This window comes from Balaenoptera ricei, chromosome 2, assembly GCF_028023285.1.
Source record: "Balaenoptera ricei isolate mBalRic1 chromosome 2, mBalRic1.hap2, whole genome shotgun sequence".
NCBI lineage: Eukaryota > Metazoa > Chordata > Mammalia > Artiodactyla > Balaenopteridae > Balaenoptera > Balaenoptera ricei.
This window is the reverse complement of record NC_082640.1, coordinates 95,305,055-95,324,724: the sequence shown is the minus strand read 5'-3', so window position 1 is coordinate 95,324,724 and position 19,670 is coordinate 95,305,055. Positions and strand designations below refer to the sequence as shown.

The 19,670-nt window shown below is 41.5% G+C and overlaps 1 protein-coding gene across 1 annotated transcript in view; it reads right to left on the bottom strand.

Annotated features, from left to right (window-relative positions):
* Positions 1 to 19,670, bottom strand: part of ATP8B4 (ATPase phospholipid transporting 8B4 (putative)) — a 165,249-nt gene that overhangs the window by 23,225 nt on the left and 122,354 nt on the right. The window contains exons 20-21 of the mRNA XM_059915197.1: positions 17,658 to 17,841; positions 16,752 to 16,975 (exon numbers count right to left, since the gene is read on the bottom strand). Of these exons, the coding sequence (XP_059771180.1) occupies positions 16,752 to 16,975; positions 17,658 to 17,841 (408 nt within the window). The remainder of the gene's footprint in view (positions 1 to 16,751; positions 16,976 to 17,657; positions 17,842 to 19,670) is intronic.

Here is a 19,670-nt window from a genome sequence, read left to right as displayed (position 1 = left end):
AAACTCTGTTCTTTGACTCTGACTCTGCTGTGAGGATTTGAAAGGGGGGCCTGTGTCCAGAGATGCGCTAAGTGTTTAACAACTAGCTCTTAAAAAGAAAGAAAAAGTCCTGATTTGTAGCATTGACCAATTTCCATGGTGTAAATATTTTCCCGTGACTGTTGAAGCAGTCCTATCACTGAGTTGAGAAGCGATGTGCCATAGCACGCCATTGTATATAGTATCTCCACCACACAGATCCCACAGATAGAAATAACCTCAAGGGCAAAATCAGCAAAATAGGGTAAGCTAATTTAAAAGGGATGAGTTTTGAGTATTCATGAACTTCGTGTTGCATATAATTTATTTAAATTGTAAGTTTATATAATTTAATTTTTCATAACAGCTGTGTTTAACCACTGGCTCACATAAATCCTAAGAATTTAACAATCAGTTCTTAGGAGCCAATATGGGCCAGCTCGAGCATACCACAGCCTATGTTTATGCTTGGAGCAAAGTAGTACAGACAGCAGCAGCCACCCAGAGGATCTTAGACTCAATGTGGCAAGAGAGAACCTACAGAAGGGCAGGGCAATAGCCTGGAGTATCAGGCAACCATGAGAATAGACCAGAAAAGTTTGTCAGCACTCCCTGGAAACCCCAAGATATTTTAGCAGAGCTATCTGAAACAAGCCTGGGTTTATGGTATGCATATAAGATAGGGGCATGTGCCGTCAGTAACAATGGATTCATACCAAACTCCCCACTGAAGATAACAACAAAAGCTAAGGAAAAAAAGTATCTTCATCAAAGCTTCAGTGAACTAACTAGTCGGGAACACCTGTCAAGATAAAGGAGAGGATAAGAATTTAAGAACCACCTCAAGGCATAGGATGATGTTTTCTTTCTCCAGAGACTGTGTTTATCTCCTTCTATCAGCTGCTGAGGTTGGGATGAAGACCTGATGTTTTCTGCACCACCCAGCTGTTGTGCCTGTGACCCTATTGCCAGGAGGCTGCCCTTGGGTCCCAGTCCAGAGTGGGGAGTATTTCAACAGGATCTCTACCCTTGACAGGCATTGAACCTTATCCCTCTAGACTCAGGAAATGATTAAAAGAGAGGACCATGAGCTTCACAGTTGCCTCCTGTAGATCATCAACATCCTCAGGGCACATGGCTCAGAGCAGTGCAAACCTCCAGGGTCCCAGCCCAGAGTAGAGTGTTAACAGAGCCCCAGACGCCAACTCCTATCTTCTGGACTCCTGTTTGCTCAGCCTCTCTCTCTTCCTTCGGATGAGCAAAGGTGTCCAACAAATCTATTCCTAGAGATACACGTTCAGAATGTCTGCCTTCGTGTACCAGGAGACATATGAAAATGCTCATACCAGAACTGGTTATAACAGTCCCAAACCAGAAACATCCATCAGGAGTGGAATGTAGAAAGACACTGTAGTATATTGATATCATAGAATTCTACAGAGTAATGAAAAGCAAGGAACTACAGCTATATCCAAAACCACAAATGAATCAAAAAATATATACAATGTTGAGCAAAAGAAGCCAGACAAAAAAGTATGATTCCATTTCAATAAAGTTTAAAAATGTGCCAATCTATTCTATGTTGTTTAGAGATTTATACTCATAGGATAAGATTATAAAACAAAGTGATTATAAAATATCAGGGCAACGATTAACTCCAGAGAGTTGGAAAATGAGGTGTGACTGAGAAAAGGCAAGGGAGCTTCTGTGGTTTGGCAACGTTCTGGTTCTTGCCCTGGATCGTGGTGACGTGTTCATTTTACAATCTGTTAAGCTGACATTTATGTACTATGTACTTTTTTGGTAGATTTGTTATATTTTACAATAAAAAAGGAAACACATGACCTTATTTTTTAGTCATAGCCTGGCGAGACTTTGGGCACTGGGAGGATTTTTAAAATCCTGATGCCTGTGTCACATCCAGGCCAATTAAATCAGTATCTTTGGAGGTGGGATGATCCAAGCATTGGTAATTTAAAAAATTTCCCGGGTGATTCCACTGTGAAGCCAAGATTGAGAATTTCACTTACCGCCATCCAAAAAAAAAAAAAAAAAAAAATGCACTAGCTGACACAAATCCTCAAGTGGTAGCTGATGGCATCTTCTGACTTTCATTTCAATTCATTTTGGGATTGCAGTATGGAACATATAAGAGGGGGAAGGCAATTAAATTGAAGTCTTATAGCGTCAGGCAGAACCTGGTACTGTCAGATCTCTTCTTCTTCCTCCACCTCATCCACCATCTAACTTCTACTCACTGAGAAGAGATGATTTTAGGTACAAGGAAGAAAGAAAGAATCTGGAAAATTACGACAAGCTAAACTATGAGTAACTGATTAAACCTGCAATTATTTGACGGTAGCATTTGTAAGCTGGCATTCAGATTTGAAGCCTCATTTCACAACTGGAGCAAGAGAGACAGGAAGGAAAATCAGTGAGAATAAAGTTTAAATGAGTTTTTGCAACTTCTTGCGAGAGTTTTTGCTGCCACACAGAATCACAACAACAAAAAGAAAACTAGCTGATATGTACTGAACACCATATGTACCAGGCATTATTTTAACATATATTGACTCATTAAGTAATCACAACAATCCTGTGAGGTTGGTGCTATCAACAGCCCCCAGTTTACAGATGGGGAAACTAGTTTGAGACCCATTAGCTTAGGAGACTGCCCAACGTCACACAGAACACAAAGATTTTTAAGGTGGGGTATGGAAATTTTAAGGGGTCCACAATGGCAAAACTATTTTCAGAATGATGCTAAGAACTTGATTATTTGCCCTTTTCACTCTCATTCTCGCATGAGTGTATATGACTTGTGATATCACAACCAACTGAATGCAGAAGCGGATATGAGAACCCAGCTGCTTCCTATTGTGCTAAATAGTAAGAACTTAAGTCTAAAAATTGACTCTCTTCTCACAGCTTATTTTTTGGAGAGTACAGTAATTTTTTTCATTAAAATATGTTATTTAGGTAAACATGTCATGGGTTCATTATTTTTTAATAAATTAATAAATGTTTAAATTTTTTCTCCATTTTAATTTCTGATATGATAAATATTGATAGATAGGGTCCTGAGATCACAGAGTTTGAGAACTGCTGGCCTAGCAAGTGTCAGGACCAAGTTCCAGCCCTGGTACTCAGCATTCACAGTGCTGACCATGGCATGAAACCACCTCTCCATCAGTGGTATCATTTGGCAAGTTTCTTTAAAATCTTCTTTGCTCACATCATTTTATACAGTTGAGAGTGTGCAATAAATACAGTTTTGTATGCTGGTTTTTGTCATCTGAAATGGTAACATTAGCACTTACCCAAGTTAGAAACCTTCCAATGGCTTCCATTTTACTTGGAATGAAATCCGGGCTCTGCACCACGACGTAAAGCTCTTCCTGAGCCATGCTTGTCTGCCTCTTCAACTTTGCTTCACTGTACTCTCGCCCTCACTCACGGAGCTTCAGCTTCACTGATTGTCTTTCTCTAACTTACCAGGCTCATTCCTACATCAAGGGACAATTGCACTTGCCACGCCCTCTGCCTGGAATACTTTAACCCCGGGGTATTCAAATGAAAGTTTCCCTCTAAACACTCAGGTCACAGTTCCAGTGTTACCTTCTCAATGAGAACTTCTACATTACCCAGTTCTTTCTTAATAACAATTCTGAAATAAGCTCACTAATTTACTTCTTTATCATCTGTCTTCATCCCACTAGAATATAATCTGCATGAAACAGAGACTTACGCACAACGTTAACTCCTGTGTCTAGAGCATCATCTAGCCAATGGTAGGTGCTCTATAAATATTTGATGAATTAATTATTTTACAACTTTTTATAAATGTTAGACATTTAACTTGCTACTAGACCCTCCCCTGAGGATGTGCCACAGGCTTCTCAAACTCAGTGTGCCCAGGCCTGGACTCATTCTCACAGTTCCTTAACCAGGCTCCCTTCTTGTGTTCCCTATATCAGTTTCTGACACCACCACATCCATCCCAGGGCCCAAGTCAGAAATATGATCTCTCTCCCTCTCTCCAACACCCGACATCAAATTAATCCCAGATCCCCCCGATTTAACCATGCCAGATGGCTTGTGCTGCAGCCCAAAGCACTCTTCACTTCTGTCAGTTTCCTCCTATTGTCCCCCCTGTTGGGATGGCCATCCTTTCCCTCCTCACCTGCTTCGCTCTCATTGATCCCTGAAGGGTCAGCCCAGAGACAGATCTTCTGGGAAGACTTTCTGAGCGCTGCCCACTTCCATCCTCCAGGGCTGGGTTCCAGGCCACTCCTTGGTAGTCCCATGACACTCCACACCTCACCGCTTCATAGCTGTCGACTTACAATTATTTATATGCTGGTTCCCAGGCCCTCCCCACTAGACTTCAAGCTTCTTGGTGAAACCAAGCAGGACCCTGTGGGGCTCCCGGGCGTGGAAGCCTTTCCTTGTCCCCCATTTCTTGTTTGTAGGAAACAGACTCCAGCCTCCATGACCTTCCCTGAGTTCCAAAGGGAAGATTCGGAAGAGTTGCCAATCAGGGAAGGGAGGGGATGCAGAGACAAGGAAGGAGCCGCCAAGAAACAATAGCGCAGCCTCGGGGCAGCTCTTGGTTCCACCTCAAGGGATACACATAACAGTATCTTTGAGCTCTTTACAGAACTAAAACCCCCAACAGATGGAAGATGTCAGCATTCTTCATTCCAGAGAGGACCACCTGAGGCCAGATTAAAGGAACCAGAGAAACTCATCAAGAGATTACCTGAGACCAGATTAAAGGAGTGCAGGCCTTGAACACACCCTAATCTTATCAGCAACCCCACCCTTGAACCCTTGCTATAAAACTCCTCACCAAATCCTCCTGGGTTGGGACACACAGTTTTTGAGGGCAGAAGCCTGCTGTGTCCCCCTTTGCCTGGCAAAGCAATAAAGCTATTCTTTTCCACTTCACCCAAAACTGTCTCCAAGATGCAATTCAGCACTGGTGCACAGAGGCCAAGTTTTTGGCATCACTGAGAGCAGGTTATACAATTTATTCATCTGTGGGAGCTCAGGAACCTAACTCAATGCCCGGCAGATGGTAAGTATTCAACAGAAGGAAGCTGGTATCTTAAGGGTAAAGGTATTGGAGTCAGAGTTCTGTTAGAACTGCGTGTCCCTGAGCAAAATACTCAATCTCTCTCAGTCTTAGGTTCCTTGGCTATAAAATGGGGATTTGAGGGGGGCTGTGAGTATGCAGTGAAATGAGTAAATGTCAGTACAGCAGCACCTGACAAACAGATAGTGAATACATTTATTATGCAAGGAAGGGAGGGAGGCAGGAGCATGCAAGGATTCAAGCTTCAAGTGATATGTTTAATGGTAAATAAAAAGGTATATTTTCCTACAAATTATACTTTTCTATGAAAATACAATTCTTTATTGCTACAACTAACCATAGACATTTATATCCATAATAAACTGCTATATTAATGAAATCAATAGAAAATTAGAGCACGATTTAAAGAAAACCAAATACCTTGATATAATTATCATTTTCCTCGTGAATACTTAATTACATCAATCACTGTTTACTCTAACTCTAGTTTTGCCTCAAATGTGTTAAACTGAGTCATTCACTTTTAAAAGACACCTTTCCCAGTTATGTGTATTGATTTAGCACAGCTTAGGCTTTAGGGGCTTCCATAAAAAATAAAATCACAAGCAGTATTTCTTCTACAACAGGCTTCTTCCTCTCCTTGCAAGAGATCTCCAACTACTCAAATAGTTATCCTAGTAAATACTCCACTTCCCCTTTAAGTCCTTAGCTACACTCAGAAAAGTTTAAAGACCCCCTCTGGTGACTAGGACAAAGAGAGGGGCATACTAGCCACATCATGACCCACATGGACCCCATCCCTGTTTCTCCCCTTCCACGCATGCTCAAGCCCTCTACTATTTCCACTACCCCTCCCCCAAACACTCTCTCCCTCCCTCCCCTCCCCTCCCATGTGGGTTGATCAGATGCCCCAAAGATATGGGTGGGGTGAAGGAAGGAGGGGGGGTGATTCCTCTGTAGCCTCTCACGTGGGAAGCATTCTGGCCGGAGACTAGACCAGACCAGTGCTGACATTCTGATTTTGGGTGACTCAAATTGTTTGTATAAACAGGAGTCCTGAACAAAAATAATTGTCCTGAGGCCCCCATTCTCCTAGGGGCAGCCATACCACCTCTACTTCCAAATTTTCTGTTACCCATTTCCAATATTCTTAATAAGAGGGAAAAGCCATGCTCCTGTGCCATGCCACTAGTCTCTTTGGAAGCCTAAAAGTGTCTCTTCACAGATCAGAAAAAAGACAGTGGAATGTTCATTTTTCCAGCTTCACTGTTTTCCTATTTAAGGAAAGCTCCTCCTGGCTCCCTTCTCTGTGGGAGCAATTTATCAACCTTATCAACCATTTTATATAGAGTAAAAATACTCCAGCTATAAATTATAATCTAACAGCTTGGGGAACACAAAATCTATGATTTATAGAATACCACATTTAAATAAACCTTAATAAGGATCTTAAACAGTTACAAAGGGCTTTCTCTTCTGAGACCATTGGCTTAGCTCCTTGTTCAAATGACATGTATTCCCCCCTTCTGCTCTGTGTTGCAAAGGAAAACTATATAATGATATTTTTCTTTTTGGCCTTAAAAAATTTGTCATTTAAAGAAAACACATTGTGGAATAAATATGAGGTGCTTAGCCTCAGCACATCTGTTACTGATTTGTGTAATTAGCAGAAACCCACCAGCAGGATCCAGGAGGAATGGCCCAGACCTGAGCACCCGCCCCTCCCAGGGTTTTCCGCAGAGCACATCTGGAAGGGGAGGGGAGGGGAACCGCCAGCCTGGTTGACATGGGCTCACAGGTAACCAAATCCATGAAGTCATCCAAGCCTTGAGGTTAGTCGCACTCTTTCACGTCACTTTCCAAACTTTTCATTATGAGTTTTCTTATATTGTTTGACAGAACTAATGTTTTTCTGGCCTTGACAAGATAATTGTTTCCATATCACAGCAGAATTTAAAAAAAAAAAAGTGCACAATGATAAATTGTCATTAGATAATATCAGAAGTACACAGTGCCAGTAGTTGCATAGTTTCAAATGTGAATTTCCTAAATAGGGCTTCAACCAATGGTTTTTTTTTTGTTGTTGTGGGTTTTTTTTTTTTTTGAGGGGGGGAGGCAGGTGGTTGAGGGGTTCTTATGGCTCTATCTCTGGTGGGGGATAGTTTATTAAAAGTCCTGAGGGCATAAGGTACTTTTCAAATAAATTACACGTATAAACAGTGCACACAAATCCACAGCGGATTCCACGAAAATCATGCAGGCTTTGATAACAGATTGAGATAAAGCATGTCCTTAGAAAGGATCCATGATTCAGTTTTAAGACTTATCTGACCTTTATCCAAACCCCTCTGGTCCAGAAATCTGGTTGGAAATCTCATCAGGGCAGATTATATTTAAATGGTCTTTTAGTGGCAGTTTGGTTGGAGTGTTTGCTGGCAGAAGGTGGCCTCCAGCTTCCAGATGATTCCAGAAGGAAGTTGTCGCCTTTCTAAGGATCTAAGCTGTGGGAGATACTCCCTACAGCATAAGCTCTCTCTCAGTAAGAGAGTTCATTTTCTCCCCCATAGTCCTAGCGTACTGACTGTTTCTGGACGTCTCTCCTTTAGATTCCAAATAAAGCAAACATTTGCCTGATTAGGGGTTAGGAGAATACAGTTTTTTGTTTGTTTGTTTTTTTAAAGATATCGCCATTCTCTCAAGTCTATAACAATTCCAGTGGCCGTTTATCAAGCGGAGCAGAAGCACCACTGAAGAAAAAGTCAGAAGACGTGATGAGCTCTAGTCTCAGCCTTGTCTACCACTGATCGTCAGCTCTTGGGGAACTCAGGTTCCTCCTCTATAAAATGAGGGGCTAGGGGCTTCCCTGGTGGCGCAGTGGTTGAGAATCTGCCTGCCAATGCAGGGGACACGGGTTCGAGCCCTGGTCTGGGAGGATCCCACATGCCGCGGAGCAACTAGGACCGTGAGCCACAACTACTGAGCCTGCGCGTCTGGAGCCTGTGCTCCGCAACAAGAGAGGCCGCGACAGTGAGAGGCCCGCGCACCGCAATGAAGAGTGGCCCCCGCTCGCCGCAACTAGAGAAAGCCCTGGCACAGAAACGAAGACCCAACACAGCCAAAAAGAAATATAAAAATAAATAAATAAATAATAATTAAAAAAAAAAAAAAAATGAGGGGCTAGACTCAGTATCTCTGACATTCCCTGCCAGAGCAAAGATTTTAGATTTCCACAAGACATACACTTTTTGTTCTGTGTCCCAGCTACTTCTCCCAGGAAAGCCTACCCAGCAAAGCGAACAAAAGGAGTCTGGTCCCTCCCAGGCAGATTCTTTCTCCATGGGTCCTAAAGCAATCACAACAAAGGTGAGGCACTGAAGTCAAGCAGAGGAAAGTCCATAAACCAAGCACAACCCAGCCTGCACCAAATCATCATCCATCTGAGATGTCCTAAGTGCCACCATCTCACGAGCAGTGAATCGTCCCACCCACCGGCCCCTTGGAGCCTAGCACGCCACAGCTGGATGGGCTTGCACACCTGCCTCAGCCCACCTACCAGGATGGGGCACTGCCTGGAATCTACCGGAGCTATCATCAGAGAATAAGAGACTGGAAAAAATTCACCAGGCCCCACGAGACAGGCCAAGGGAGGAAAGAAATAGCACGTGTCACTTCATTAAGTAATTAAATTGGTGCTTTAAAAGTCAACAATGTGTCTATGAAAGAACAATCTATTTACATTTGGTCAGGTGTTTTTGGCAGCAGAGTAGATTACTTCAAAGCAATCTGTTGAGAGATGCAGGGAAGAAATATTTAGGTGCTTATGAATCATGCTGAGATTGGACAGGGTTGGTCCCAAGATATGGCCCGTCCATGACAAATTTAATTTTAAAAAAGTCTTGGTGGAAAAATAAGGGAAAGGTGACTACAGAGTTATTCAACATCAGTTTCACATTTATGAAAGTAAAATCGTTCCCAGACTGTTAAGTTCCCTGAGGGCAGGAACTGCATCCCTCTGGTTCATTCTTGTGTCGCTGGAGGCCTGCAGAGCCCTTGGCCCCAAACTGGTACTCAGTTTATTCTTTTGAAATGAATGAGCATTCAGAGACTATAGGTTCTGTGCTGGAGGATGTGAGTGAGTCTCATTCCTGTGGGGATTAGACAGAGAAGTGACTGCAAATCAGGCCTGCCAAGCAAGGGCCTCTGAATACATGCCTGCTGTTACTGAATCTGCCGGGTCCTGGAGCTTTTATTACTACTGGCTCCATTTCACCGTGGAGCTTTCAATTCCACTGAAGCAATTTAGGAGAAGGATGGCAGCGGTGGGAAGACCTTAGACGGCCGACTTTCATTAACAGACTGGAAGTAAGCAGCTTTCTAATGGGCTCTAGGAGCTAAGAAAGGCTTGTCGCCCAACATGCGGCTTTGGAGGCCCAAGCCAGCTCAATGATTTCAATGGGGGAAAAAGTGTCACTGCAAAAGTGTCCCCTATTCAAAAATGCTCATTCTCTGTAGACTAGCATTTCTCCCAAATATGTTGTTTTCTTTTCACTTGCCTCATTTACAGCATATTGTCCTTAGAAAAACAGGGCTAAGAAAAAAAGCCAAAAGATTTTTCAGTTAAACCTGTTGTTAATCAGGAGCTTCTAGTGAAAAACAGGGGATGGAAAAGAGACAATGATCCTGACCAATCTCAAGTCCATATCCGAGTTGCTGTCACAGCCAGTTCTCAGTGTTAGTAACACACCAGCCCGCTCACATGGGGGTAGGGTGGGGGGAGACCAGCGTTTCCATCTTTATAGTGGTATAACATCTGTTCTAGAAGATACTTCTTGCTGTATGCAATAAGTAATGCCATGCAGTTTTTTAAAGGTATTTCTGAATGAGTTGGTTTTAAATGGAATTTTAGAAATTAAAAAGAGATTAAATTCAGCTAACTGCAGGTCAGTTGGAAAGTGTTCAGGTATGACAGGAGGCTTTCCCTCCTTTTACTCTAGTCTCACACCTTTACACAAACCAGGCCCTGCATCCCTGCAGGTAGCTACACCTGCAGGCCTCCAGACCTCCGCTTAATTTTGAAAATGTTCATACACTCACTTGAGATTAATTGAGCCCCTGAAGTCACACCAGATCCTCACACATTCCTCCTTTTTCCCGTGCTCTCATACTAAGTTCAAATACAGTACTTCTATCAGACATATTTGTGCATATCTTTATTTCCCAATGAGAAAATGAGTTCCAGGTGGGTAGGAACTTGTCCTATTCATCATTTTGTTTTCTCTTCCCAAGACAGTAAACAAGCATTCCTACTAGCAATACAATGTTGTGTGACTCATGGCTATGAGCAAGGGATGAACTATTCAATTTAAAATGACAAAAATTGTAATGTTTATAAAATCAGAATAAACAATGTGTAATAAATTCATATTTCAGAATGCCATTAAGAAAAATAACATTTTTGAAGAATGTAAAACAAGAGGGATTTCTCAAAATGTGGTTTTTTAAAAAGAAAAAAGCAAAGAGTATGTTCTCAGATATATAAAAGTCAATATATATTCACATAAAATTATGTTTATAATAAGGAAAAAACTTTGAGGATAGTGAAAAAGATCTTACAGAAATTTAAATGTAAACCTCCCCCCTTCCCCGATTCCTTTAGCATATAAAACAGGACTAATTTATCCCTGGACTAGATTTAATTAAGAAAACTGAAGTTTTTGAAAGAGAGGAACATAAATAGCCTGTTCTTCTGGGAATAATATTCTTAGCATCATTTTGTCCTTTGTACATTTTACTGCCTCAAAACATTGAAACTAGGATAAATAGTTTTGAAACTGTCAGAGACATCCATTCCAGAATTTCCCTAAGTGGGTTCTGTATGGTACTATATAGTTCTGTAGGACTCTATGCATGTTGCTTGGGGAAAACAAGGTTCCATGCCACATGAGTTTGGGTAATAATACCAAATATCATTGACTCTGAGACACTATTTATTCTAAGAAACACCATTATTGATGCCAAGATTAGACCAAATGGGGAATCTATCATTCTCATAACGCTAAGGCAGCAAAGGGCTGAATCTTTAGTGTGAGAGTAAAGGAGAAACAAATCTTTATGCAGAAAGGGACTGCAAGGAAACTTGCCTGTGTCAACCTTGGAACTAGCTAAAGGGAGAGACAAAAAAATTTCTCCTGAAAACTTGACTCTCAAATGGTATTCACCAGAGTTTACATTCCAAATTCAAAAAAATCCTGGAACAGAGAGAAAGATCTCAGGTAGGTACTATCCCCAGGGAACTGGCAGATGCCACACAAATGCTCTCTGGAAAAAAAGAGACTTCAGGAGTGATGTCATCAAGATGGCAGCATAGGTCATTCCCAGCTTCAGTCCCCCTCACAAGAAGACCACCTAGCAACTATCCACAGACAAGACACCACTGTGAAAATCCCAGAACTGGGGGCTGAAGCTGAAGTGCCCTGTTGGATCACAGAGACTGAGAAGCATCACATTAGAAGGGAAGGAGGAGCAACTATACCCTGACTGTGTCACCTCTCCCCCAGGCCGGTACAGCACTGCACCAAAAGGTCCCCTCTGGGCCTATGGTTTCTCCACTGGGAGAAAGAGAACCCAAAGTGGATCAGGTACAGACAGATAAGGGGGGGACGGGGCTTACAGCAATCAGCACTCAGCAGCACTGAAGCAGAGATGCCAGCCAGGGTCTCTGCCCATCTGCAGAGCTGAGCCAGTAGCCCCTTCTGGCCAGGGACTTTGTTTGGTCCAGGCAGTTCTGCCTGATATGGGTACCAGTCAACAAGCTATATTTGCTGTGGAGACTGTTCTGCGGCCCCACCTAGACAGAGAAGAAAATTCACAACCTGCTGAGTATAGCCCGCAGTCCTACCCAACCAGGAAGCCTGGCCAGTGAACCCAGGTAGCCAGGGAACCCTCCATGCTACAGCCCTGCTTACACAGAGCCCCAGGCCAGAAGGCCTACCCAACTCTTAAGTATAGCCTCTGGTCTCATATAACCAGGGAGTCAGAACAGTGACCCTGGGTAGCCTCAAAGCCCAGCCTATGGTACCACCCAGTCAAGAAACCGAGTCTACAGCCCCACCCTGAAGCAGAGCCCAGCATACAGAACTGCCCAATTGCTAAATGCTGCCTATAGCCCAGCCCAGTCAGGGAGCTCAGCCAGTGAGCCCACCCAATCATGGAGCGTAGTCTGTGGGTCCCATCTGATGTGGGAGCCCAGACAGGGACCCAGTCCAACTTTGGGACACACCCTTTGGTCCCACCTTATCACAGAGCACAGCCTGAGGTCCCATCCAACCTTAAAACCCTGCCTATGGCCCTGCATACACAAAGAATCCAGCTGTGAGCACCATCTGGTCAGGAAGCACAGCCTGAAATGTCATCTACTGTGAGCAATCACAGAGCACAGCCTGCAGCAGCCCCCTGACCTCAGAGCATAGGCAGTGACTTCACCCAACTAGAGACCCTGACAGCAAACCCCACTGCCCACAGATGCTGCCAGCTGACCCATCAAGTACCCCAAGCTGCAGGAGATCTATGAACTGCCTGACAAGGAATTCAGAATAATCCTCTTAAAGAATTTCAGTGAACTATAAGAATACACGGGCAACTAAAATTAAGAAAACAATGCATAAACAAAATGAGAAGTTCAACAAAGAAATAGAAATCATCAAAACAAACAAATAGAAATCTTACAGCTGAAGAATACAATGAGAGAAGAAAGCAAAAAAGAGCATCAACAACAGACTCAACCAAGTAGAAGAAAGAATCAGTAAACTAGAACATAAGTCATGTTAAATTATCCAAACTCAAACAAATAGAAAGTAGAATGGTGATTTCCACAGGCTGGAGACAGAGGGAAATGGGGAGCTGTTTTTCAATGGATATAGAGTTTCAGTTTTACAGGATGAAAAAATTCTGGAGATCTGTTGTACAACAACGTGAAGTACTTAATACTACTGAACTGTACACTTAAAAATGGTTAAGACAGTAAATTTTATGTTTATGTTTTTTACCACAATTAAAAATATTTTTAAATTATTTTTTAAAAACTGACATAGACCACAATTAAAAAACCTACTTCATATGGTTATTATAAGTATTGAGCTAATACAGTCAAAACATTTAAACAATGCCTGGCACATAGTTAAGTGCTCTCTAAGTGTTAGCTATACTTGCAATTTGCTTTTATCCCTACTTGTTGGTGTCAGCAATATCATGATTCCACCTAGCAGATGACATCAAAACGTTTATGCCATTACATGGGCACTGTCATTGACTTGCTGCCTATTCTTCTCCAACAGACAATAACAAATTACTACTTGCCACTCTCCTGACAAGCCTATCTACTTTTCTGAAAATCCTGGAAATAAAACCTTCAATTCTCCACAATGTGGACAGCTAATAAAATTTATGAGATCACATTTTGCCATGTCCACGAAGAATGCACCTCTTAGACATCCCTTTCCGTACCTGAGATATAAGTTCCAGCAGGCATCACAGTCTGACACATACAAGGGCTTAGTAAATATTCACTGAATGAATGAAAGCCTAAAATAGTAGGATTCAGGGATCCTGTCCAGTAAGTATAAATCTAAGTCTCAATTTGATCATATCATCATAAAAATTAGGGCAAAATGGGTAGCAGTCCAAGATTTCTACTCAGTAGCCCAATTGGTCTTACGTGGTGACTCCTCCCCTCCTTAAAGAGGATTATTGGCTTATTTAAATCAGCCAAGACCTAGGCAAAGCAAAATAAACCAGGGTAAATCCACTCTACGTCTTTCCTAGAATGAAGCTATATATAAGAAATGTATTACTTGTGGTCCAATTAGCCATCATATATTCATATTAACACCACTGAAAAAAGACATCTTTCTACTTTCTGGAATCAATGCCATAATCACACTAAGATCTTAAGACACTGAGCCCACAGTGTTGGTCAGGCTGCACACATTTACACAGACCAGATGCAAAGCCTGTAGAGATGGCCCTTGGCACAGGTAGAGTAAGTGGCACCTGCAGGAGTGACTGGACGCATGTTGGAAGGACTCTCCTTGCTGGATCTACCTCAAGCAAGCACAGGAAAGGACTCTAGAAACAACCAACAACATGACTATACGCCTTCTATATGCCAGGCGCCGTTCAAGACTATAGGCTGTATGGATGACTCAGATGTGCTTCCTCTCCTTGAGAAGCTCAGGGTTTAGCTAGATAAAATCATAAGAGACTGAGACTGGGTGAATCGGGAAAAGAAATCCTCTCCCCTGAAACAGATACCCATTTTTCTCCTGACCTTGTCTTAGTGCATGTATAAGCCTCAGGGGCCATGGCTTTGGCAGGGTTGATAAGAAGATTCTAAGCCCTCTGGAACAATTCTTTTGGGGGGAAAAGCTGTTTGCTTAACTGGCCCCTCTGCCTCAGAAAAGGTGAGTAGAGTCCAGAGTGGACAAAATGAGAAGTCAGCAGATTGGATTTCACTCCGGGCTCTGGGTTCAAAAAGGATACCTTCAGATTTTCTTCTATATTGGCCAGCCCCATGGTTTCAAAGTATGGTACCCCACTTGCAACATCAGCATCTACACGGAACTTGCTAAAAACGCAAATTTGGGAGCTCTGCCTCAGACCTACTGAATCAGAAAGTCAGGTGGGGCCCGGGGAGCTGTGCTTCAGAAGCCTTTCAGGTGATTCCCATGCACATTAAAGCTTGAGAACCACTGGTCCAGCTCAACTCACTAGCGTCAGGAAGAACACAGAGGCCCGTTTAGGACTGACAACGGATTCACATGAAGATTGTGCGATGAACTAGTTTTCAGTGTAAATAATAAAATAATAATAATAAATAATAAAACGGAGAAGAAAAGAACACAGAAAAGAAACATGCTCAATTAAATCAAACATTTAAGAAACCTAATTACAGCCAGGTGGTGTGTCTTATAGCTGAGTTTATGTCAGATACTCATGTCTTTGGAGCAATCATTGTTCTCCCTTGCTGTTCTCTTTTAAACTGAAAATACTGTTGAGAAGATTAAAAATCTAGTTGCTTAACATTTGACTCTGACCAGTTTTATCAGATCCTGAAAGCAGAGCAGAAAATCACCTAAATGTAGAGATTAGAAGTCACTGAACATTCATTTCAACTTCATAGTTTTAACAAAGACAACTTTGGCAGTAAACTTGCCTATCCAAGCTTGGTGTGTCTGCCCATTCAAACCACTAACTACTCCTCTGCGTCCTAAAAGCTCTAAATAAGGGTTAAGGCATCTCTTCTGTGTTTTGTGATCTTTCAAAAGCCCCAAACTTTTACAATATGAAAACTGGATCTCTCAAAAACACCACTTAGCAAACAGCCTTGCTGCATTCTCATGTGGAGGAAAAGCCAACAGCCTAAGAGGGCACAGGCCACATTCCCATGCTTGTCTTTGTTGGACTAAGCTGGGACCGTGAGCAGGTAAATATCCTCACCCCAGTGCCTTCTCTGAAGCGGTGCTAAGAAAACTTTTATTTCTGAGAAACTAAAATCAAGACTTTGCTTTACTTCAACTGTCTAGATATTACCAAAAATACCAACAAAAATATCAACAGAATCTGCTTTTAGTTTGGGGAATGTTATTCTTAAAAGAGAAAATTAGAAATGGGTATGGATGTGCCTTTAGGAAATCTCAACTTCTCAGAAAAAGGGGGAAATGTACAAAACCTATTTTCATTACAAAAAGGATTTGCTGATCTCCCTTGGCACATTTAAGATAACATAAAATGCCAAGATTTAATTCATACTCAATTTTTCTGGAATAAAATAATTGAAAAAATTAGCTCCATGTATATCATTGAAACCAGTAACTAAAACAAGAGGAAGGAAGAACAATTGAAGAAATCTCTAACGACAGTTATGGTTACCATTTCATTCTCAAGGACAACCTTTTTCTTTTGTTGCTGTTGTTTAAAATATTGATGCCATTTTTTATTCATAAATATATTTAAATGCTATGAGTCTTACATTTCACAGTTGATACCCAGGGTCAAAACTTTCCTGATATCCAAGATATGGGGTTAAGTAACCTTTAAAATGTCTAAAAGTAGATATAAAAATAGAATCTTAATTTACGAATTTGCTAATTTTTCTTCCTTGCTACCAACATAATCTATGGATCAATTTTTAGCTGATGAATTGCTATCAAACAGCCTTGAGGTCAGGGTAGCAATTCCTTCCCCTGATTTAAAAGATTTACATTCAGTGTGTTGGGTGAGTGATCATCTTTCCAACAGATATGCCTCAACTTTTCTTATTAGTGTTTCTCAGATTCTGAATTAAAACTCTGCATCAAGCTTACCTGTCATCATACCCAAAATTTCAATAAAAACTTTAAAATGCGTAGGAAGGAGTCGTCATTAGTTACTATGTAAATAAGCAAAAAATAAAACTCTAGCTAAATATATATTCTTCTTGGGTTCAAAGCTCAAGTCAACTATCAGTTACATAATTTGTCACACTGTCATTTATATTAGACATATAAAAATGATCTCTACTGATTAGTAAAGAGCCATGTATAACAGTCATCTACAATCCAGGGGATCGTATAAGAGAAAGAAACTTTTTTTTACCAACCTGGGCTGAGAAACCACAGAAGAAACCAAACCAGAAATGCACAAGTGTGAATGCAAAATTCTTATAGAAGAAATAGCATAAGAATTTGCACATTCGGAAGTAGGACCACCTTCCATGAACAAGGAGAAGCCTCTGGAGGTATCTAAACTGTGCAAATGCGTAGTCGCTGGCTAGGACTGCCTGCAGTCCTTCCTGGCCGCTGATGCCGACGCCAATGTGAGCACCTACAAAGGAGAAGAGGGACAGTTTCACTCCCCAAACAAAGACACAACCTCTTTGGGGAACCTATCCCTCCTCTTTTTTTAATTTATTTTTTTATTTTTTGGCCATGCCACTCGGCTTGCGGGATCTTAATTCCCCGATCAGGGATCAAACCCGGGCCCCCAGCAGTGGAAGCGCCAAGTCTTAACCACTGGACCGCCAGGGAATTCCCCTATCACTCTTCTTGTATGTTATTATTTATTCACAGAAACCCATAGCATTTATAATTTTTCCCGTACATTATCTCATGAAACACTCATGATAGGTATTTATCCTAGTTTTACAAATGAGAAAATTGGCTCAGCAAGTTCAGTAACTTGAACAAAGTTTTACAATTTGTAAGTGGCAAAGCTGGGACTAAACCTTAGTGTTGGGACTGTGTATGTAATGTTCATTCCTCTACACCACAGCTACTTATTTCTCCAAACAGTGACCAATACATAAATGATTTAATTAAAGACAAGGTGTTTTCTTTTTTTTTTTTAATGAATGCTAATAATGGTGGATGAATTGAGCCCTAAAAGTATTCATTTCAGAAACACTGGGAAAATTAAATTGCAATGCAATCTCCATTACATATTGCCAAGTGCTGAACCTGGGAGCTCCAGGTCTGCAGCACGCCCCATTAAGCAAATGTCCCCTTACTTTTGATCATGCTGACATCATTGGCTCCATCGCCTATGGCCAAAGTTACAGCATTTCTGTGCTTCTTCACCAGCTCTACTACTTGAGCTTTCTGGAGAGGGGTGACTCGGCAGCAAACCACAGTCTTGCACATGCAGGCAAGTTCTAGAAGATCGTTCTTGACATCATTTTCTAGAGCATGGGCCTAGGTTATTTTTTTTTAAAATCCACAATAGAACGAGAAATAATAAATGAGAGATGTCATTTGGGAAGCAGATTTCTTGTTTCTCAGCTGATTTCTAAACAGTTTAATTCACTTCAACAAGTCATTGTTGACTCAGGGCCACACAAACAACAAAAGAAAAGAGTATTGAACTCCTACTTAGTGCCAAGGAATTTTACCATAAAAGTAAAAGACGCAGTGCCCTGTGTGTCTTCCTTGATGCATTATCGTGCTGCATTGGAGAGATACAGTTGAATGCCGGAAAAGGTCCGGAATCCACTAAAATAAGGAAAAGCAAAGGACAGAACCAATCCGTCACCTCACCAAGTTTAGAATGAACTACAAAATGATGATTTGTTTGTTCTACATGATGACATTTTTGTTTCCTTTGCACTGTTGTTTTGTATATTTAGTGTTTTTTGTTGTGGTTGTTAATGTGAGAGCAAATGAGAAGCAGATGATCTGGAGATTAGCCCTTGAAGAACATAGTGTCTGAAATCAAGAGAGGCCTGTGCAAAGGGTGGCATGCATCCTGTTTCTCAGACAGGGTTCCCCAACCATTTACACCCTTGCACTTCTCCAAATACATCAGAGCCTTTAGACATACCAAAGAAGGACTGAAAAAGAGAACATAATCCTTTGCAATTAACTACAATTTTTTTCTAGAAAACATCTCTACATTATTTAATAAACACATTAAGAGAAAACAGGAATCCACCTAAATTTTGACTCATCATTATCTTTGAATGAATCTTTAGCAAGATGTTCACAGCCCATTCACACTCTGGCCCTTATATTCCTTTTGAGTCTGTCTTCTACCACCACCTTCAGGTTTACTTTTTACTCCTGTCAGGCCAAGTTGCTTGCTTCCATAATTTGGCAGGTTCTTTCTTGCCTTTGTGCCTTTGCACTTGCTGTCTCCTCTACCTGAAAACATCACTTCCTCCAGGAAGTCTTCCCTGATTTTCCCATGAGGAACTCAATGTGCTGCTTTGCCTCTATGCTCTCAAAGCACTGTGTCCATTCCTCCTTATAGTATTTGTCATACCACTGTGAGATTAGCTCTCACCATATGACAATCCCTAAAACAAGGACTGTGTTCTCTTCACATCCTTATCCTCAGGCTCTAGCACGGTGATCTGGGCATGCTTAATGAATGTTAATGGGATGAATGGAAGGATGGGTGAATGAGTATAAAAACATGACTCTAATGTAGAAAATTCTCATGTCAAAGCCTACAATTCTTAGGGGAAATTGTGAGTTAGCTTTCTCAAATATAATTACCCTCTCTGAAAAAGAAAGCGTATAACTGGCTGTCTTGCTCAGAATGGTTGCCATCTCTCTCTTTTCTTTTTTCTTTATTATCAACAAGTGAAAAACCTAGACACAGACTGTGAGAAAGAAAGACCCAATTACATTCTGCAAAGCATCAAGATTTGAGCAAATTGGAATCATGATTTTTTAAAAAAAACTTCTGACCATACTAGCAGAAACACAGTCAATTCTCCTTAAATTAAAAATGACATTTCATGGTTTCATAAGCTTCAGGCTTTGAAGCTGAGGGGGTTCTTGAAGAGTGTCTATCTTAGCTCTTTCTTTCAACAGATTTAGAGACAGAGAGAGAATCATGTGTGTTATCACCTTAGTACTCTAACCGCCCACACACTGGCCTCTTTGAGCCTGAGGGAAAGTCAAAGCACAAGTCATTAGGGACCCTTTCCCTACTGTGGTTGGTCCCTGGGCAATTCAGCTCGAAGACCACCAGCTCTAAGTCCCAGCTGACAGGCTTAGAATTTTCAGTTGCTGCTCAT